We start from the raw sequence: 22,631 nt of genomic DNA on the forward strand, positions 1-22,631 counted from the left end.
AATGCCTTCAAGTGTTTATCAGGATTAGTAAGTAGTAAGTGACAGATAAGAAAACAGTAAACAACCAGGGGCCATAGATTTTGGTTTCAAATGTATTGAGTTTGTAGTCATGATTTATAAGCAGTAGCATCTGATGAATACCAATTTAATACTTTAGCAATTCGAGACTCCAGCCCTAGCTATGGTAAAGGGGAGCATTTGATTTTTACCAGTTAAGTCCTTCCCATCTTGAACCACTTTGCTTCCTAGTGGCAGTATGTCAGTATGCCAGTATCCCATCCTCCTCATAGTACCTGCTCCATAAAGATTTGGAATGGTGATAATAACAATGATTAGACCAGCAAATCCTTAAGTTTAGTTTATTAAAACTTTTGATTACTTCATAAAAGTAGTCACCGGAAGGATTCTGGTTTCAACAATGTGCTGGGAATTTGTGGGTGAACTTTCGGAGGAAAAATCAGATTTAGAGAAAAGTGAATATTGTATTTCTTAGGTTGGGAAGTAAAAATCTCAGAAGTGGTTATGGAATGTTCTCTTTCCAGATCTGAGCCTGAAATAATGGAAGAAAATGCTCACGATGTAATGTAGACAAACAGAAAGAATCACGAGTTCATATGGGGGTTCTCACTCTTTTCTGTGTCTTGAAGTAAATCGCTTAAAGTTGGCAATGAAATCAGCTCCTTATTTGGAGAGGAAGGTATGAGGATTTATAACACACACACACACACACACACACACACACACACACGGCGCTCTTGCAGCAGCTCTTGCTTAAATATCACTTCGGGATAATCATAACTTGTGGGCAGATCTTCTTTCCTGTCGAGTTAGTTTCTAACCTGGTCCTTCTGCGCTTATTTTTGTCCGTTTTTCCACCCACTTGGGAAAGGCAGAGAAGGCAGGCACCGCGCAGCCCCTGAGAACTGTGGCTGAGGCTCACGGCTCCCCACAGCCCTCCCACCCCTGCCGGGAGCCGGGAGCCGGAAGGCCTGCACGACGGCCGGGGCCGCTCGGGGACCACGGGTCTCCCGCGGGCAAGCGTCAGGCTGTCAGGGGTGGGGTAGTGACCGGCTAGCTTTCGCCCGTCTGATGCGCCTGGCAGGAAAAGCCCCCAGGGGCGAGGTTCCCACCCCCCGCCACTTCCTGGATCCCCGGGCTGGGAGGGTGTGCGGGGGTGGAGGTGGGGCCTGCGGGGGTGTGGAGGAGCCCAGGTGCAGCTCGCCGGGTGGCGGGGCGGGGCCGGGGCGGGGCCGGGGCAGGTCGGGTGTTTGCTGAGGCGAAGGGGCGGGCCTTGGCGCCCCGGGAGCTGCCCGGCAACTTTTCCCTGCTCACACCCGGGCGCGGGAGAGAAGACCTCGGGACGGCTCCTGGGGAGTCTCCGGGTCCTTGGGTCCCCGTGCAAACCCAGAGCAGCTCCAGTGCCCGGGGCGGCGGGCTCAGGATGCGGCCAGGACGGACAGGCGGCACACTGCTGCGGCTGGTGTTAGTGCTCAATCAAGGTAAGCCACGGGTTTGCTCCGCGTGGGTTGCAGGAGGAACTTGCGTGGGTCCCGGGGGCAAAAGCGAGGAGTTCTGCGCCAGCGAGGCGCAGGTGGCGCGCGTCTCTGCTCTGATTCCACGTGGACCCAGGCGCCTAGCCATCCCAGCAGGATGGAGAGAGACTCCCCATTCCCGCTCTCCCTCGCCTGGTGTCCCCATAAGGCACGGCTCACCCTGTCTGTAAAGCACCCTTCAAAGTCAACTCGATGCGCGCTTCGCTCTTAGGCACACACGCACGCGCACACATGCATGGGGGAGTAAAGATTAGTGGAGCGCCTGGAGATCCAGAATCCTGCTGCCGGGCTCGGACAGGTGCCCCGCCAGAGCCGGACCCGGAGGTTCTGTGCGTCCCGGGAATCCGGTCCTGGGAGATAGCCTGCCCCTCAGGGCGATGCCTGGTGGCTTTGCAGGAGCCTGGGAGCCCAATATGCTTATTTTTCAACCCCAGGGTGTGAATAATGTCCCTGTTTCTTCAGGACGCAGCACTGATGTTTCTTCCCTTAGGGGACGTAGGAAAACCAAGCGCCTCTTCAATACTTGGCAGAGGGGAATTCTTCACGCCCTTCTGCCTGCTTCTTACTGTTGTAACGTCGTCTGTTCGACGGATGTAAACTTAGGTCAGGAAGAGTTCTTTTCCGCTTTCTGGATCTTAGGCGCCGCCGCAACGAGAGATTTACCCGCAGCTGCAGCTCCAACGGCAGGGCGTTGAGAGCCGGGCCCACCCGTCGCCTGACTCCTTTTGCACTAAGTGGGGAGATGAGGCTGGGGGTACCCAGCTGCGGCGCAACCACAGTCCCTCAAGAGTGCTTTCTCCAGGGGACTTCCCTGGCGGTCCAGTGGTGAAGAATCCGCGCTTCCAGTGGAGGGAGCGCGGGTTCGATCCCTAGTCGAGGAGTTAAGATCCCGCGTGCCGCCAGGTGTGGCCAAAAAAAAAAAAAAAAAAAACAGGCTACTTTCTCCAGACCATTATCCAGAGCCTCGTGTGTGCTTACTTCAGGAACTTTAGTTTACTTTTGGGGTGGGGTGAGGGGAGTCGCATTTGTATATCATAGTTTGAATAGCTATCAAAGCAAAACAGACAAAAAAGTGGTCTCTGATTTTCAAGTGTTTTTACAAAGAGGGTAAATCTTTCTTAAACTGCCCTCCTTTGAGGCATTTAACCAGTTGTTATCATGAAAGAATTCTAATGCAGAAGACCCTGTAGCATTTTCTCCAGGTTAGAGAAAGAGAAATAACACGACCCCAGCGGAGAATAGGCATCGTTAGTTTTCCTGTCTAACCCTGGGTCTGGTGCTTCACAGATATTCTCTCCTGGGACCCCAAGAGTGTTTTGAGGGGCCATCAACCCTAACTTAGGGGTTTCAGAGAAAGTTGGATGCACCTTGAGAATCAGCTCCTGGACACCACCACCTTCCCAAGAGCTAATGGACATTTCAATGCAAGCCTTTCATCTCTCTTTAATTACCCATTATTAACAGAAGCTATGGAAATATAACATCGTTTTCTTATCTTTGAAGTGTTGAGGCTTGTTCTTTAAAAAGCAGTGAGAAATACTTTAGAGGAATGTAGTGCCGCAAGGCATGAAGTCAGGTACAGAGACTTCACCTGGAGTTGGTTAACAAGCGCAACTCGCTGCAAGCCAGCAGAGGTGATTTAAAATGACATCTGTCCGAATAGTTTGTATATTTCCTCCTTCCTCCAGGTATTTACATACTCAAGGAACAGGTTTTCTCTTAATTCAGGGTAATCATAATAAAACTTTGTCGTCTGTTATCTGAACCCAAGTTCCCAGAGAAACAGCATCAGTTTTTGATACCATGAATATCCAAGATTAAAATGAATAATTGAAAGCTCTAGGTTTGTGACAGCTGCAGTTTTTTATGGCATGACCCTATCTGTATAAAATTTTGAGTACTCATCATTACTGTACAGACACACATGTAGTTGCTTATAAGTTATATCCATGTATATTTGTGTAATATAAATACCAAAAATTAAAATGTAAAAGGCGCATATGTGTATGCGTTTATACATCTAGCACACACCAACCACTGTAGAAACTTAAAACCATCAAATCTCACTTTAACACGTAGATTCAAACTCGCTTTCTATAAACACTCTCACAGGTATTTAAGAAAAAGCAGTGCTCATAGTTTGGTTTCATATATATCTCTTTTCATTGATCATTCCCTGGTTTAAGTGCTTGCAATCATTGAAATGGTAACCGGCAGGTTGAGGATGGAAGAGAAAGACCATAAGAGGCCTGGATAATCCATAAACTAAGTAATAGGTCCATAGGGAAAAGGGAAATGTGATTTTAAAATGCACGACGTCACTTACACTGTCTAGTGTGTTGCTTGGCTAAGGATAATCCTTCCCTAGCCTCATCTCTTGCTCTCTCTGGTACCCTGCCCGAATCACCCCCTATTTTCAGATCCCTAATTTCCCCTCAGGCGGTAAATATTCTAATTTCCCTCTTAGTAAGCAAGTCCTCCTTTAGTGTGTAATTTGGCAGCTCTTTCCTCCTGAAGCACCCTCCACCCCTGGCTTCTGTTCTCCCTGTTTGTCTCCTGTTTTCCTGGCTGTTCTTTCTTAGTCTCCTTCCCAGGCTCGGCTGTTTGGCCCAGTCCTTGCTGGTGTTTGCAGAGTTCCATGCTGGCTCCTCCTCTTCATTTTACCAGTTCTCTCTGGGCCTGCTCCCCGCTCAAGTCAGCATCTCCAGCCAGACTTCCGTCCTGAGTTCCAGATCAATGTTTCCATCTGTTAGCAGATATCTCCACCTAGATGCCCTATATGCACGTCCAACTCCACATGTCCCCAACTGAAGTAGATATCTGTCCTCTGAAATTTTTTCCTGCATTGTCTATTATTGTTTAATGGCAGCATTATCCCGCAAACGTGGAAAGCAGGGATCTCTTGCCTTGTCTGCAACCTCACAAACTGTCTCTAAGTTCTGTCTGCTGTCCCCAACTCGTGTGCCTTCTGCTACTGCCCAGTTCAGGCCCTCACTTTTTTGTGTCTGGACTCCCACTGTCTTTAAGCTGGCTCTCCTGTGTTTGTCTCGTATCCCTCCGGTCCATTCTCTGCTTTGTCACCAATGTTATCTTTCTAAACACTTATCTGTATCCAATCACCCCTTTGCGTCAAACGTTTGGTGGCTTCCCATCTCACGTAGTGCACAGTCCAAATTTTGTGGCACGTCAGAAAAAGTCCTTCGCCATCTGGCCGCAGCCTGCCTGTTCAGCTTCTTCTCTACCACACTCCCCCTGTGCACACTTACACACAAGCACACACACTGCACATATGCACACTCACAATACACACACCCCAGAGCCATGTATATGCACCTATACACACCCTTCTGTGTTCTGACTGCACCTGATCATACCATATTTGGTGTTAGAATATTTTCCAGACTATTTTCTTGGCCTTCACTGCCTTGATGATTTTTCCCTTTTTTTTTTCTCATCCCTTTGCAACTCACCATTGTCCTATGTTAAAAGGGACAACCCCAAGTAAAATGATAAAGTAGGGAAGTTTTTATAACAAAAAGGGAAGTTTGAAGTAATCTCTCATTTCTGGGACCCACCCTCAACGACCTCTCTCCTCTCAGCCTCAGCCCCTCAACCACCTTAGGCCACCAGCTGATATGGTAACTCCCCTCCCCCATGGCTCTCCAGCTACACTGGCCCAACCTCGACTAAGCTTTGCTTTCCTAAATACTGGTTCACAAGCCACTGTTTTGATTCACATTCATGGATTGAGGCTATGGATTCAGTATTTAAAAACAATTACTCATATGTTTCTGATGTGCAGCCAGGTTTGGAAGTAATTGCTTAAATATTAGCACTGCACTTTCTCTTTCCTAACAAATTAAAATTCCAGAATTGCCTGTACCACCTTGTTTTGTGATGACCACCAAGTCAGGTGTATTTCACCACCAAGAGTCAGAGAATGCGTCAGTTCAAGTGAATTCCCTCTAAAGTATGTGATGACTGCTCCTGTCTTAGTGTGCTGAAAGCCTTGGGTGTATAAAAAGAGAAAAGCCTGTTAATGCAGAGAGATGAGCTTCTAATGGTGGAATTTTAGACATTCAGCAAAATAAAGGCCATTCAGTCTGTGTGTTGAAAATAAAGAGTTTCAGGAAGAATAGGAAAGATATTTGGGACCGAAAGTGTCATCTTGACATCATGTAAATGTTACCACTAAAGTCACTATCAGCCCTGCTTAACTTGCGACATTACATAAAGATCCAGCACAGCATAAGAGAAAGAACTATGGAAAGCTGTTACTCCAGTCAACAAGTCAAAGATGTGGAGGGTGTGTGTATGCACGTGTGCTTTTGTATCTTATGGTAACTAATGATTTACTTGGAGGAACACACAGAATAATGACTTTTTTTTTTAACATCTTTATTGGAGTATAATTGCTTTACAATGGTGTGTTAGTTTCTGCTTTATAACAAAGTGAATCAGTTATACATATACATATGTTCCCATATCTCTTCCCTCTTGCATCTCCCTCCCTCCCACCCTCCCTATCCCACCCCTCTAGGTGGTCACAAAGCACAGAGCTGATCTCCCTGTGCTATGCGGTTGCTTCCCACTAGCTATCTATTTTACATTTGGTAGTGTATATATGTCCATGCCACTCTCTCACTTTGTCACATCTTACCCTTCCCCCTCCCCATATCCTCAAGTCCATTCTCTAGTAGGTCTGTGTCTTTATTCCCATCTTGCCACTAGGTTCTTCATGACCTTTTTTTTTTTCCCGTTAGATTCCATATATATGTGTTAGCATACTGTATTTGTTTTTCTCTTTCTGACTTACAGAATAATGACTCTTAAAGAGAAGAATCTTGATACCACAAATCCCGAGACAACAATAGGTCCTCTGTGTGAAAGTGACCCCTATGATTCTCCCTTCTGATGATACATAGGTGCTTTGTTGCTCTGGATGCAGTGAATTCCATAAAACTAGTTTTTGATCATATCTTTATGCAACACTTGCTTTATGTAAGGGAACGTGCTGGATCCAGTGTGGAACCACTGGAAACTTGAAATGTGGTCCAGAGAGGTTGCAGTCTATTTGGAAACAAGTCCACACCTGAGGGAAAGACATTGTCTCAGTCCCTGGGGGGTGCCTAACCAATTTCATACCCTGCCATCCTCCTTTCTGACAGAAGCCCAAGTACTGGGTTAACCCCTCCTCTGCCCCTCTGCACAGCTAGGAGATCCAGGCAATGTTGAAGGGTAATTGGACTGAGCCAGTGCTGGTGGTCCCAGATCTCTCACCAGTGTCTGATTTAGACATGGACATAGAATGGAATTTTGACCAATGAGATATGGAGTGAGATCCGCTCAGGGACTTTGGGGAAAGAATTTTTCATTCCTAAGGGAGATGCTAGTTAATAAACATACTGTCCGGTCTAGATGTAAATCTTGGAACAGCTATAGCCATCTTGCAACCATGATGTCAGGACTAGCTTGGAGATAAAGCCAGTACACTGGCCTAGTGGAAAGAGAGAAAGAAGAGGGTCCTTGATATTGCCTTTTATTGATAGTTACTGAAATTTCGAGTCATCATACCTCTTGGTGTCTTAAAAAATTTCCGTGTAATTTAAAACTTGTTATGTTGTTGTGTTGTCTATGCCTATAACATAAAGAGGTAATGTAAGTTTCTATAACATAATAGGTGTCATATGGTCTCATGCAGTTAATTGCTGAATGAATGATACAGAACTAGATGTTGAGTTCAGAGGATGGAGAAATATCACGGTGACATGTTTAAGTATCAAGCCTCTAGAGAGGCCGTCCTGGGGGCAGGAAATAATTGTTACCATTCAAATCTACTGTGAAGGGCCTTAGAGATCAAAGTTCAGTTCTTTGTAAATGACTGTAAGTGGTAATACAGTAACGTAATCACTAATAGGCCCCAAGTCTCCTAGTTCCTGGGGCCAGATGTTTTAGATACTTAAATAGGAAAGGAGAAGGCCATTATGCCTGGAACACATTACTCAAAGTATTCACAGAAAGTGAGAGCTGGGAGGCGAGTGGGTGCCCAACCATGAAAGGCCTTGTAAACCCTGAAAAGGAGCATGGAGTTTATCTGGAAGACAGTGGGAAGGCTCTGAAGGTTGTTAAGGGACAGTAACACGCTCAGGTTGGCCCCTTGACAGATCACTCTGGCAGCAGGGGGGATGGTGGAGTGAATGGAAGCCGGACTGAAGGCACCAAGACCACTTAGGAAAGAACTGGGTCTAGGTTCGGTGTTAGAGATGGCGGTGGTTCAACTATACTCCAATATAAAATAAAATTTAAAAAAAAAAGAGAGATGGTAGTGGTAAAAACCCAGATAGTGGCAGTAGGGGAAGATAACTGGGGACAGATGTGAAAGGTATTAAGGAAGAATGGACAGGGTTTGGTGATTGATTTACGAGGGTGGCAGGGAGAGAGGGAGAAGGTTAAGACTGAGACCTGGGTTTCTGATGTAAACAACTCGGGGGGTGCCATTCACCAAGACAGGAGCGCTGAAGGACAGCAAGGTTAGAGGAAGAAGAGAGCAGTTCAGCTTGACAGGCTGAGTTTGAGACATCCACGTGAATACGTGTAGCTACTAGATGGTTATGTGTAGCGGTGTTAGGAACAGGAGCAAGAGCAACGTGGGGATAGAGATTTAGGAGTCGTGGGCATCTGGAGAGGGATTGAAGACATGATGTTGATGAGTCAGACGAAGAGAGACTAGAAGATGACTTTGGCTACAACCTGAGGAGCTACCTTAGAAGGCCAGGTGAGGAAGCGGAGATGCCAAGGGAGAGAGAAGGCGCAGCTGGAGGAGGAGAGAGAGGACTGCGCAGACTGGGGCACCGCAGAAGTGTTTCGAGAAGGAAGAGTCGGTCCACAGGATCAACGTCTTCACAGAAGTCAGGCAGGTCTGACCTCCTGGGTGAGGGCAGTCTCTGCCGAGGGGAAAAAACAGAACCGGAGTGGAGTCAGCTGAGGAGTCAGTGGAAGGTGAGGGATGGGGACAGTGTCAGGAACTTTGGCAGGAAGAGAGGAGCGAGGAGCTAGAGGGATGAGGTGGGAGGGGCTGCTTAAAAACAGACAAGCAAACATTGGAGAAACTTGCATAAACATTATCCTTGTGTTTACGTCTGTCACAATACTGCACGGTACACTTGTAAGTTTTGAAATTTACATTGAGGCATCCGTATGTGGCAGGAGTCCGTGACACGAGAGAAGCGAAGAGGAGAAAAGGGGCACGCATGTCCGTGGAAAGGATGCTGTCAGGGAGAAAGAAGAGGGAGGGGGGAAACTGGATGACCCACAGGAGCAGCAGCTCCGGACAGATTAGAAACCACAGGTGATCACGTGAAGGAAGTCGAAGCAGGTTCTGGGCTATGAAATGGAGAGGATACTAATTGATGAGAGAAAGGTGAAGCTGACCAAGGCACACAGAGAGAAAACTCAAAACAATCTTAGTCCCACATAGCACAGAGAATTAGTCTTGTCTTTGAAAGGTTCTGGTCATAAAATAGTAAAGCCTTTTATTCTGCATAACAGTGGGTTTTGTTCAAGGCGTTTTAAACATTTCTATTTAATATAAATTAGAAAAGAAATGAATGTCTACTCTTAATTTTGTTAAAGTTAAAATTAGTTCAACATACTATTCAAGTGTTTTATCCAGTCTATGCCTGCTGACTCTTGTACACGTAAATTACATTTACTAACCAGTATAAACTCGAACTGCATATTTTCGTAATGTTTTCAGGTCCATTGAATATTGGGACTGTTCATAATTTTCAAATACATTTTTCCTCCTTGGAGAGAATTGTCTGTTCTGTTGACCAAACAGTTCATAGAAACTGGGCAACTTTGTCAATGAAGATTCCTGCATTATTATTCCATGTTCTGAAAGGGTAACTGCAATTCTTCCTTTTATTAGTTTAAAGGGACTAGAGCAGTTTTTACTGCAGAAACCGTACATAACTCCTGATGGTTGAAAGGCTTTCTGTATAAAAATGAGGTTAATGTTTAAATGAGCAAAGGGGGGGGAAAAAGAGTGATGGACACTGTATTGTCAGTGTAAGAGATTATTTCATTGTGTTCTGAAGAGCGTGTACAAAGCTATTGTGCCCCTGCATGCCTTGAACATTGGCAGTTGTCATTCTCCTGATTCATTCGAAGGTGGCCTTTGTTTGTCTTTGTGTAGGCCTGATCTCATTTCCATGGATACCACGTAGAAATGCAGACTGAATGCAAGCTGGTTCCTGGCCAGTTCAGTAAGATAACTCTATTCCAAATTGTTTACCAGTTTCCTTCAGGTCCTTTAACCAAATAGCTTCTTGGAGGCTTGTTAGAATATGGACAATGAACCTTCTGAATTGTATAACCTTTTTGTAACCATATTCTGAATACTAGTGCATAAAATAGATATTTCAGAGAAATTGACTTAGTTTTCTGTGTACTTATTGTTTGGGGGGGTGGGGAGGGAGGACATAGCCTTGGTAATTGGGATACTTTTATGTGATCTTTATTTTCCTTTCAGTATAAAAATGTAATAGCCCAGATAAAAAAATCTTAATGCAAAATGGAAAGATGGTTAAATAATTTATGTGAATGTCATAGTGTCTTAGTTCTTTCAGGCTGCTATAACAAAATACCACAGACTGGATGGCTTATAAACAACAGAAGTTTATTTCTCACAGTTCTGGAGGCTGGGGAGTCTAAGATCAAGGCACTAGCGTGGTCGCATTGTGGTGAGAGCCCTCTTCCTGGTTCATAGCTGGTGCCTTTTTGCTATGTCCTCATATGGTGGAAGGGGCTAGGGGTCTCTCTGGAGCCTGTTTTATGAGGCACTAATCCAATTCATGAGGGCAAAGCCTAAGCACCTCCCAAAGGCTCCCACCTCCTAATACCATCATCTTTGGGGGTTAGAATTTCAACATATGAAGTTTGACGGAACACAAACATTCAGACCATAGTATGTAGTAATTAAGAAGTCCCTTTTATTATTACAGTATTTATTTTTTGCCCCCAAGGAATCAGACTTTAACATATTAGTATCATTTTTGTTTTTTTGGCTACGGTTCCAGTGAAATATGACCTTAGCCCTTTTTAACAGTACAGTCCCTTAGTCTCTTACCTTAATCTGTGTTCTCTCTTTTTAAAATACAATTTAGCCCCCAACCCGTATTCTATACATCCTTTAAGTAAGTCTCAATTTCACTGAGGCTCATGCACCCCAGGAAGCCTTCCCAACCCCTAATCCAATTTAGTTGTCCTCCTCATGTGGACCCTTTCATAGCAGTTGACACATTCTACCTCAATGATATGTTTACTTGGCTCTAAATCCTATAGATCGCAAACTCTGAGAAGACGGGGGCCATGTCTTCTTCACTTGTGCCAGGTTGAGTTTTGTTGAATGAATGAAACATGTATGACAGCTATCGTAACACGGGTTAAAGGCACACTTTCCGAATGAATGCCAAGCCGAAAACCTCCTAGTTCTTTCCAACTCGTATATGCCAAAACGCTTCTATTTGCAGGTTTATCCAAATTTGCTAAAATATTCCTTTAGTTGATCAATTGTTTGTTTTTTTTTTTTTTACTTCCTTGAGAGAGTTTGTTTGCTTTTGGAATATTTCTCCTTTGTCTTGAAATGTCTAACTAAGATAGCGCTATTGACAAGTAACAAGATGAATAAAAGTATTAGGACAGTGCAAACATCTTTTTTTCCTTAAAAAACCCTTTCTTGTTCCCCTCTTCTGTCCTCATAAAGCAGTACCATAATTTATCTTCAGCTTGACTCTCTCTCCCACTGAATACATTTTTAAGATCACCTTTCATCCTATTTATCATTGTATTCTCAGGACCTAGCATATAGTAAGCACCCAGAAAATGGTTGGTAAAAAAATTTTTAAATGAAAATAGAATTTTGATAATATGAGGTAAATATGTCCATCAAAGTCCTAAACTTGATTAATACTTTCAGTTTATAGCTTTTCTTTATAAAGCAGAATATTTCAATATCCTTATAGAAAATGACATATACTAACATATTCTCGTTAACAGAAAAAATATTTGTATTTCTTCCTTTTGATGTTCGTAAGTGTGAATGTAAATTTTCATAGATATACTTGCCATTTATATGAAAATGACTCATTTACTTTTTTCACTTGGTATCTTTTGTATATACTTTTCCCTGTGGCCCTCATATTTATAACTTTACATTAATACATCCTGCCATGTCATGGTTAACTATTGTCCCATTGTTGTATATTTAGGTTGTTTCCTGTGGGTTTTTTTTCCCCCTACTGCAAGTAATGTGGCTATAAATATCATTGTACAAGAAGCTTTTTCTTTCTTTTTTCCTTTTGGACAATTTCCAAAAGCAACATTACTGGATCAAAGATTATCTGTATTTTTTAGTTCCTGTTGTGTACTGAACACTGTGGTCATCAGTAATGTGTGATTTTTACCAATTTTACCAACATTAGATTTTAATTTACTTTTTGTAGGTTTTTTTTTTAACTTCTTATAGGTTGATGAGTGTAACTTGGTGCTTCATATTTATTTTAATTCTCATGCTTTATATTCATCAGAGTTCATTTCTAAGTTACAATTTTAAAATGCCTATCTTTTGAAAAATATATGTAGAGTAGGATATTCTAGAATTTAGGCCTAGAAGAAACCTCAGGAGATCATCTAGTAAATGCCTCATTTTTACAGTAACCAGCTTTTGAAATGACTAAAGCCCAGGTCCATCATTTCAAGATAGCCTTCAGAATTTCCTCTGAAAATCTCTTTGACAAACTTCTCCTTGTCAGCTATTTCCCACAGATTGATTACAATCCATTTTCATTTGAGGAGTGGCAGTCCTCTGGTTAAGATTTCCATACTTCCGTGGGTCAGAACCTTTTAGGGGGAAAGAGAAGACATTCTGTTTGCCAGAGCACTTGACTTTGAGTCTCCAAATCTGGTGATTGTTCTGGTTAACTATTGCCATGTAACCAATCACCCTAAAACTTAGTGGCTTAAAATGACGACCATCATTTGTTATCTCTCATGGTTTCTTGCATAGGACTTTGACAAGAGCTTGGCTGGGCAGTTCTGGCTTGAGATCTCTCATGTAGTTACCTTCAGAGGGTAGGCAGCTCTCTCTCTTCACGTAGTCCCATCAAGGGGTTTCTTCAGCATGGCACGCTCTGGATGGCCTGATCTCTTGCAAGGCGACTCAGGGATTTAAAGACAAGTGTCCCCCTCAAAACTGGCAGAAACTGCATGGTCTTTTCTAACCGAGACTCAGAAATCATACAACTACATCTATTCATCAAAGAAATTACCAAGCCATACCTAGATTCTAGGGGAGGAGACTTACTCAGCGTCTTGATGGGAAGAATGTCAAGTAAGTCCCAGACATGTTTTAAAACCACCACAGTGACTTAGTCAACTTAATGGTGTTTACAAGACTGTTGCTTGTTTATATCATAGTTGTTCAACTTCGACATTATTGACATTTGGGGACTAGATAATTCTTTTGGGGGATGGAGCAGTGGCAGTGGCACGAGGGGCTGTTCTTTGCACTTTAGGATGATGAGCGACTTCACTGGCCTCCACCCACTAAATGCCAGTAGACACTCCCCTTCCCCGCAACAGTGTGACAATGAAAAATTTGTCCAGACATTACCAAAAGCCCCCTGAGGGACAAAATTGCTCCCAGTTGAGAAGCACTACATTAAACAAACATGTATTAATGTTCATGGCATCATGAAAGGAACTCTAGCTCTGAAGAGTACATTTTAACTTTAATGCCATTTTTCTGGCTGACTTTGGATAAGTCACAGGCAAACTCTTCCCTACCTTGCTGGGTCATTGGGAGGATCAAATGGAATTATGAATGGAAAAGTATTTTGTGCACTGTAAAAGCATATATAATGTTACCTTTCAAAATATCCTTGGTATTCATCCATTTTTATCATCATTCATTTTTTTTTTATAATTTATTTATTTATTTATGGCTGTGTTGGGTCTTCGTTTCTGTGCGAGGGCTTTCTCCAGTTGCGGCAAGCAGGGGCCACTCTTCATCGCGGTGCGCGGGCCTCTCACTGTCGCGGCCTCTCTTGTTGCGGAGCACAGGCTCCAGACGCGCAGGCTCAGTAATTGTGGCTCACGGGCCTAGTTGCTCCGCGGCATGTGGGATCTTCCCAGACCAGGGCTCGAACCCGTGTCCCCTGCATTGGCAGGCAGATTCTCAACCACTGCGCCACCAGGGAAGCCCCGATCATTCATTATTTTAAGGGACCTCAATGGAGTGTCTATCATAGGGTAGTAGAGTGTCAGACACGGGAGGAATTGGAGGATTCAAGGCAGTCCCTCCAGGAGCTCTGCTTTCCATTTCTAATGTTACCTGTGGAGGAGAATCTAGATCCTTACTGAATGTAAAATTTAACACTCAAAACAAAGACTTTTAAGGAAAAGTTGCATTTTTCTTTCTTAATGAAAGCAGGAGAATGTTACGCTGCTACATTCCAAACGCAGTTTTATGCTTTTGGCTTTTGCACAACTTTTATTTTTTCTTTTAAGCACTATAGCTATAAGCCAGACACTCTAGAGCTTAAATCTGTATATACAGTGAATGTGTGGTTCTTTTCAAAGGGCCTACAATTTCTAAGTTTAGTTGCTTTATTTTTTTTTTGAGAGGAGGGGGGGACAGGCTTTCTAAATTATTTCTGCAGTATTGTCCTTTCAGCATGAAGACAATGCCATTGAGAATGATTTCCTGTAATTTTGTACATGTTCAAAGGATCTAATGTGACCTATGACCATTTTCTGTTGTACATATTCTAGGTAATGATTAGCTACACTTGAGAGTTTGAAGTCTGTTTTCTTTTTTTTTCCCCTAATATACTGTTATTTATTTATTTATTTATTTTTGGCTGTGTTGGGTCTTCGTTGCTGTGCGCGGAGGCTTCTCATTGCAGTGACTTCTCCTGTTGCGGAGCACGGGCTCCAGGTGCACGGGCTTCAGTAGTTGTGGCATGTGGGCTCAGTAGTTGTGGCTCACGGGCTTAGTTGCTCCACGGCATGTGGGATCTTCCCAGTGCAGGGCTCGAACCCGCGTCCCCTGCATTGGCAGGTGGATCCTCAACCACTGTGCCACCAGGGAAGTCCCATGAAGTCTATTTTCTTAGTTTCAAAGTCAGGGTCTGAGTAACCCCATTTCCTGTGTTTGTGGTTTCCTGGAGGGTCCATGGGCTGATAATGTTTTCTTGGCTCTCATGGTGAGTGTGTCTCAGCAAAATGTAGACACGCTGTCCTCCTATCCATTGCACAGCAGTTCTCAGAAACTTAAATGGAAACTTATTCAGGATATGTTTTTTTATGTGAGAGGTGAAAGTAGGATCACAAATTAACATGCCTTTTACAATTTCTCAAAAAGTATGCTATTATCAGTAATATATAATGATATTAGTAGTAAAAAAAAAAAAAAAGACAAAAACAAGCTGTCTTTACTGAGTGCTCATCATTTGCTGGACACTGGGTTAGAGTTTTATATATACTGTCTGATCACAATAAGGTAGGCTCATAGATTAGGTCTATTTCACGGGTGAAAAAGCGGTGACTTATATACGATGAGGAGCTTGTCCAAGGTCACAGAGCTATTCCAACCTCAGAGGCCAAGCTTTTAGGCTCTACGAGGTACTGTTGGTCTTGCCCAGTATGTGGATTTTTCAGTTAAAAAAAAAAAGCCTTGTACTTCCAGCACTGGCATACTTCTGCCACTACATCACCCCAAAATATAAGGTTCTCCTAAAGCTAGATAAAAAGCAAAGTTAAATGTTCTCTAAAATTCTAAATAGAAAATAAAATGTGTGTATATTGTATATACATATGTATGTACATATTTATTAATCTTTTAATCTACCTCTATATGTATCTTCTCAGTAACCTGCATTCAAGCATCTTCCTTTGAATCAGTCCAGAACTTATATTTATTGATAAACCTGGTCTTTACTGATCTCCCATTACATGTATAACTTATTATTATGTGGAAAGGCGAAACAATCAGTAGTCCATCTGTTAATTCAATTGATTATTGATCTACAACCATGTAGATACTCTGAGTACGGGGGAATATAGCAGTAAACAAAACAGACAAAGTCCCTACTTTTTGGGACAAAGGCAGATTTACCATAAAACAAGGGAAGCTTAAGCTTCAGGCACCCTCACTCTGCAGGCCTCTTCCCATGTATTCACATGCCTGATATTTTTATTAAATATGCAAAAGTTCAGATCATTGTCTCTTTTATACCCTAACATAACATATTTCAACAAAGACATCAACAACAAACTGGTTGATAAATGTCATCAGTTCAGAAAGTTTCTGGATTAATCCCTTTAAAAGAAAACTTGAGGTACCTTGAAATATTATAGTTCCTGTATGATACTGGAAAACAGTCCTAAACATTTACATGACATTACAAATAAGGTGTTATGAAAATGAAAGAAACTTTCCTTAACTGTAAATAATAATAATTTTAAACATTCAATTTACCGTGCCAAAAAAATTACTTTTTAGAGAGTATGATTTTATAAAGTTATCAAGTAAAGAGGTGATCAAAAGATGTAGAGCCAAGGCAAAATGTATTACAGAAGTATGTCAGGCAATCAGTAAAAGGTATGTTTTTTTAAAAATATATTTTTCAGCTTTTAAAACTATTTATTTGCTAGGATTACTTTTCTCATTCTAAACAAAAAGTTAATTTTATACCTGAATTTGTTTCACAATTTTATAATTTTTTCCTTAAAGAGACATTCTGTCCCAAATTGTAGACATGTCAATCCCTACAAAACTTAACTCTTCTAATACAGTTTCTAATGAGAGTGGCAGACAAATTAAAAAGATAAATACATAACATAAGAGGTAACAATGCACAGTAAGGGGGACAGAGAATGCTGGGCAGGGAGTGGGAAGCAGGAAGATATTTTTTTGCTTGGTGTTATATTATATCTATTGCTATATAACAAATTACCACACATGGGGTAACTTAAAATAATATACATTTATTATCTTACAATTTCTGTGGGTCAGGAATTTGGGCATGGCTTCACTGAGGTCCTCTGCTTCAGGATCTCTCATAAGGCTGCAACAAGGTGTTGGCCAGGGCAGGGGTCTCATCTGAATTCTTAACTGAGGAAGGATCCACTTCTGCTCATTTTAATTGTTGGTAGAATTAATTTTCTCCAGGGCTATTAGACTGAGGGCCTCAGTTCCCCACTGCTTCTCAGTGGAAGGCTGCCTTCAGTTCCTTGCCCTGTGGGCCTCTTTGCTTCATCACAGCCAACAAGAGAAGGCATCTACTAGCAAGATGGAAGTTACAATCTTATGTAATGTAATTATAGAAGTGATACTCTGTGATATTTGATTCTGCATTTTCAATCTTCATTTCTATTGGTTTGAAGTCACAGATCCTGCCCTCAAGGGGAGAGGATCACACAAAGGCATGAATAGCAGGAGAGGGGGATCACTGGGAGCCCCCTGACCACCACAGGTAGTGAGGATTGGCAGCTCTGATGGGTTGATGTTTGATGTAGAAACAGAACACTCTCTGGGAAGAGTGTTCCATGCAGAAGAAACAAATGCAAAAGGCCTAAGGTCAGAGTGAGTTTAAGGAAGAGCCAAGTGAGTGAGCTAAAAAGATAGGATAGGAGGTGAGGTCAGACAGGGCGGGGAGGCAATGAGTATGCAACTATCAAGAGACAAAACGTACACAAGAGAACAGTAAGTAACATTTCGAGGTAGTACATCACAATAAGAGATGCAGATGGTGAATTATAAGATGGGTGCGCACAGGCTAAAATGATGGGGGAAGACCCAAACCAAAAGTTTATAGAGAAGTGGCCTGTGAACAGAGATATAATAGAAGAAATACTCCCTCAGTTACGTCTATTGTTTCCATACATGGCCTCGAGATGTGTCAGGCATATCTTGTTAATGAGCAAGCTTTTCAACAGGCGCTGACTTGCTAAATGCACAAAAATGCTATTCTGAGAGAGAGAGGGAGAGGAAGAGAGAGGAGTTTCTCCTTTCACATAAAAGGAATTTAGGAAGATACTGTTAAAATAGAAAGTGAATTGATGAGCTGGTATTCCAGTACTTTACCCCATCCTCTCGGCCATTGGGAGCCAGTGAGTCTGCCAGATGGCAACTCATCCTCCAACATCCACATGAAAAAAAGAGAATATATTGAGTTGTTAGGAAGCACTGTCATAATAAATGGACTTCAGAAGCAATTGCTATAGACTTTTGAAGATGTTCATTGCCTGCAAGATCAAAAATTGTGAAAGGGCATCAAAATCACCCAACAATGTGCGCAATACTCTAATACTTGTAGTTACTTTGTCACAAAATAACGACTTGTATTTTTTTCGTACAAAATGTGAACCTTAAATGATATAACTTGAATTAGTATATATCTCTCCTGTATTTATATATGCACATCTGTATATTGACAGGCTTATCTTTGAAACGCAGCATAGTAAATTGAAAATTTCTGATATAATCCAATTTCCCCCATCTTAGTCTGCTGGAGCTGCCGTAACAAGACACTGCTGAATGGGTGGCTTTAACAACAGAAATTTATTTTCTCACGGTTCTGGAGATAGTCCAAGATCAAGAGGCCATTAAGGTTGGTTTCTGGTGATGCCTCTCTTCCTGGCCTGTAGACTGCTGCCTTCTGGCTGTGTCTTCATGTGCCCTTTCCTCTGTATGTACGTGCAGAGAGAGAGATCTGGTGTCTCTTCCTCTTCTTATATGAACACCAGTCCTATCAGATTAGGTTCCCACCTTTATGACCTCTTTTAGCCTAATTACCTCCTTAAAGGTCCTATCTTCATATATAGTCACATTAGGAATTAGTGTTTCAACGTGGGAATTTGGGGAAGATGTAATTCATCCATAACACCCCTTTAGGCTTAACTACATAGTAATGCATTTATTTCTGCACGAAAGTGATGCACATATTTCTTTAATATGAATGCAGAGTAAATGTCAAATAAATGATACATGCACACATCATTAAAAAAAAAGTGGCCATAAATTACGAAGCAGAACAAATTATGAAATGATTACCCAGATATTAGCTGTAATCTCTTTGCTTCTTAAAATTGAAATATAATTCTTTTGAATCCCTATTCCACCCTTACAGGAAAATATAGTGCTCTCCCAAGATTTCTCTGAACCCCCAGGAGTTATCCATTTTCATTTTCATTCAGCCCTCAATATCCAGACTGGGGAGTTTTTGTTCTCCACTCTGACAAGTCTGATATTTGATTTTACGCTATGTAAAAGCTAATACATTAGCTCTTTACAGTTTCATGGATGCTGACAGATGACATGAGGTTCCTGAGTCAGAGACCAAGGACTTTATTACTCATAGCATGACAGGTAGCACGAGCATGTTTACATCAGTTTCCCTGTGCTTCCCCACAAAGTATCATGAGGGCAAAGGCAAGGGCTCCAAATGGAAGCCTGCACTTGCAGGCTTGCAAGTTGCATTATGAGAGAGGAAAACTGAGTTTGGTGACCTGCTGTTTTACAGCAAGAATTCAGCAAACCCATTCTTTGTCCTGGAGAGTGAGATGACCTTACCCTCAAGGTTTCTTGCTGCAAACACAACCCTGAAAAAATGGCCCAGGTAAACATCGGGCAGGATCTAACTTTACTGGCATACCCATCATATTGAATTGAATGGTGGTCCCCAAAAGATATTTCTATATCTCAGTCCTCAAAATCTGTGAATATTACCTTATTTAGATAGAGGGGCTTTGAAGATCGCCTTGTGGAAACTGTTGGGAGAAACATGAATGTTGAAGCCACTTCCGGTGAGGGCTCAGAAGGAAATGAGGAACACGTTGTTGGAAACTGAAGGGATGGTGATCCCTGTTACATAGTGGCAGAAAGTTTGGCCTAACTGTGTCCTACTGTTGTGTGGGAAGCTTTCAAGCAATTAACTTAGATATTTAGCTGAGGAGATTTCCAAGCAAAATGTTGAAGGTGCAGGCTGCTTTTTTCCTTGCTGAATGTAGTAAAGTGCAAGAGGAAAGAGGTAAATTGAGGAAGGAAGCATTAAACAAAAAAAGAACAGTACTTAATGATTTGAGAAATTCTTAGTCTATCCAGATTCAAAAAAAAAAAAAAAAAGAGCAAATATTAGGAGCCTCATTGTTAGGAAAGTGTGCTCTGAAGAGAAGGCCAAGGGTGTGGCTGGAAAACGTTTTGCTGAATGGATTAGGCCTGTGCTTCCTGGATCCTCTCAACCATCTCAGCAGAGGCCAGGAAGAGAGAGATAGTTATCCAGGAAAGATCTGCGGAGAGCTCTCTTGTCAAATGGCACAGATCCCCATGACATACACAGGAGACCTACAAGGTTTTTAGGAATGTTGTCTCAGCAGAAATGCTGCTCTTGGACTGAAGGGGACAAAGAAGCAGAGGCCAATAGAGCTGTTGCAGGCCCAGAGGACAGAGCCTTGAGCAACAGAGGATTATTTTCAGGCCTGAAAACCTAACGGAATTTGACCTGCTATGTTAAACTTTCTTGGTACCAGCGACTCCTTTATTCCTTCTAATCTCTTCCTTTTAAATGGAAATGTCTCTCACATGCCTGTCACACCATCCGTTTTTAGAAGCAGAGAAATTATTTTCTAGGTTCACAGACCCCCAGATGGGGAGAAATTTGCCCCAAGACAGATCATACCTGGAGTTTCACCCATCCCTGATTTAGGTGAGAGTGTTTCTCCTGGACTCTTAAGCACAGTTCTTCTGGGAACCTTTGCTGCCCCTAAGAGAGCTCCCCCGCGTCTTGGTGATAACCGGACCTTCCTGCTGCCCCTGCCTCTGCCGATACCTCTGCAGCTTCTGAGGGCCAGTCCCCACCAGCCATGGGATAGAGATTTGCTCCACATCCTTAAAGCAGTGGCACCCTGTGCTTGCACTTTCATAGAGATTCAGACCTTAGAGTTCATGTATATGAGTAATTTGGATTTTATTTTATTTTTTATTGAGATATAATTGACATATAATATTATATTAGCTTCAAGTGTACAGCACAATTAACTTTTAGAATTTTTATTGGAGTATATTTGACTTAATATTATGTTAGTTTCTGGTGTACAGCAAAGTGAATCAGTTTTATATATATATATATATATCTCCATCCTTTTTCAGATTCTTTTCCCATGTAGGTTATTACAGAATACTGAGTAGGGTTCCCTGTGCTAATCAGTGGGTCCTTATTAGTTATCTATTTTATATATAGTAATGTGTATATGTTAATCCCAATCTTCTAATTTATCACTTTCCCCCCACATTTCCCCTTTGGTAACCATATGTTTGATTTCGAGATCTGTGAGTCAGTTTCTGTTTCATAAATAAGTTTATTTGTATCATTTTTTATTAGATTCCACATGTAAGTGATATCAGATGATATCTGTCTTTCTGTCTGACATTACTTAGTATGATAATCTCTAGGTTCATCCATGTTGCTGCAAATGGCATTATTTTGTTCTTTTTTATGGCTGAGTAATATTCCATTCTATATATGTACCACATCTTTTTTATCCATTCCTGTGTTGATGGACATTTAGATTGTTTACATGTCTTTCCTATTGTAAATAGTGCTGCAGTGAACATCGGGGTGCATGTATCTTTTCAAAATATGATTTTCTCCGGATATATGCCCAGTTGTGGGATTGCTATATCATATGGTAATTTTATATTTAGTTTGGTTTTTTTTTTTGTTTTTTTATGCCTGCGTTGGTTCTTTGTTGCTATGTGCGGGCTTTCTCTAGTTGCAGCAAGGGGGGGGCTACTCTTCGTTGCGGTGCGTGGGCTACTCATTGCGGTGGCTCCTCTCGTTGTGGAGCACGAGCTCTAGGCGCACAGGCTTCAGTAGTTGTGGCACACAGGCTCAGTAGTTGTGGCTTGCAGGCTCTAGAGCACAGGCTCAGTAGTTGTAGCACACTGGCTTAGCTGCTCCATGGCATGTGGGATCTTCCCGGACCAGGGCTTGAACCCCTGTCCCCTACATTGACAGGCGGATTCTTAACCACTGCGCCACCAGGGAAGCCCTATATTTGGTTTTTTAAGGAACCTTCATACTGTTCTCCATAGTGGTTGTATCAATTTACATTCCCAGCAACAGTGCAAGAGTGTTCCCTTTTCTTCACACCCTCTCCAACATTTATTGTTTGTAGATTTTTTGATGATGGCCATTCTGATTTGTGTGAGGTGATACCTCATTGTAGTTTTGATTTGCATTTCTCTAATAATTAGTGATGTTGAGCAGCTTTTCCTGTGCTTCTTGGCCATCTGTATGTCTTCATTGGAGAAATGTCTATTTAGATCTTCTGCCCATTTTTGATTGGGTTGTTTGTTTTCAACACAATGATTTGATACATGTATATATTGCAAAATGATCGCCACAATAAGTCTAGTTAGCATCTATTACCACACATAATTACAAATTTTTTTCTTGTGATGAGAGTTTTTAAGATCTATTCTCTTAGCAACATTCAAACATACAGTACAGTATTATTAACTATAGTCACCATGCTGTACCTTACATCCCCCTGACTTATTTTATAACTAAAAGAGTTCTTATATTTTTGTTTACTCCTTAACAGAGACATTTCCTCCTGAAAATGCCAGCATACATCTGCAGGAATGGGCCAGAATGCAATAAGAGAGTCCTAGTTAAAAATACTCCTCTTTTCCCAATTCTACCTCTTGCTTTTGGCCTTAATTCTCTTCTCTTAACATGAATTTTTTTCCCCTTTAACTCTCTGGATCTTTTTGCAAATGAACCCCTTCCATGAAAAGCCAGCCCCACCTGCCCTTCAACATATGTAGATATGCTTAAGTTTTGCATTAGCCACACAAATTAGACTTTCCTACCATCTTCTACTACAAATATGTGTCATTGAGCTCTGACAATGATATCATGGAAATCAAGATACTTCCTGACAAAATTTTGTGTTGAATATAGAATGATATATTTTGTTTAATACATTTATTTCTGCCCTTGTTTTCCG

The 22,631-nt window shown here is 41.9% G+C and overlaps 1 protein-coding gene across 1 annotated transcript in view; it reads left to right on the forward strand.

The window, feature by feature from the left end:
* The first annotated feature begins 1,346 nt into the window (after positions 1-1,346).
* The window catches only part of ITGA2 (integrin subunit alpha 2), a 102,510-nt gene continuing 81,225 nt past the window's right edge, over positions 1,347-22,631 (forward strand). Inside the window, exon 1 of the mRNA XM_061189249.1 lies at positions 1,347-1,499. Coding sequence (XP_061045232.1) covers positions 1,442-1,499 — 58 coding nt within the window. The 5' untranslated portion in view covers positions 1,347-1,441. The remainder of the gene's footprint in view (positions 1,500-22,631) is intronic.

Source organism: Eubalaena glacialis, chromosome 4 (genome assembly GCF_028564815.1).
Source record: "Eubalaena glacialis isolate mEubGla1 chromosome 4, mEubGla1.1.hap2.+ XY, whole genome shotgun sequence".
Taxonomy (NCBI): domain Eukaryota; kingdom Metazoa; phylum Chordata; class Mammalia; order Artiodactyla; family Balaenidae; genus Eubalaena; species Eubalaena glacialis.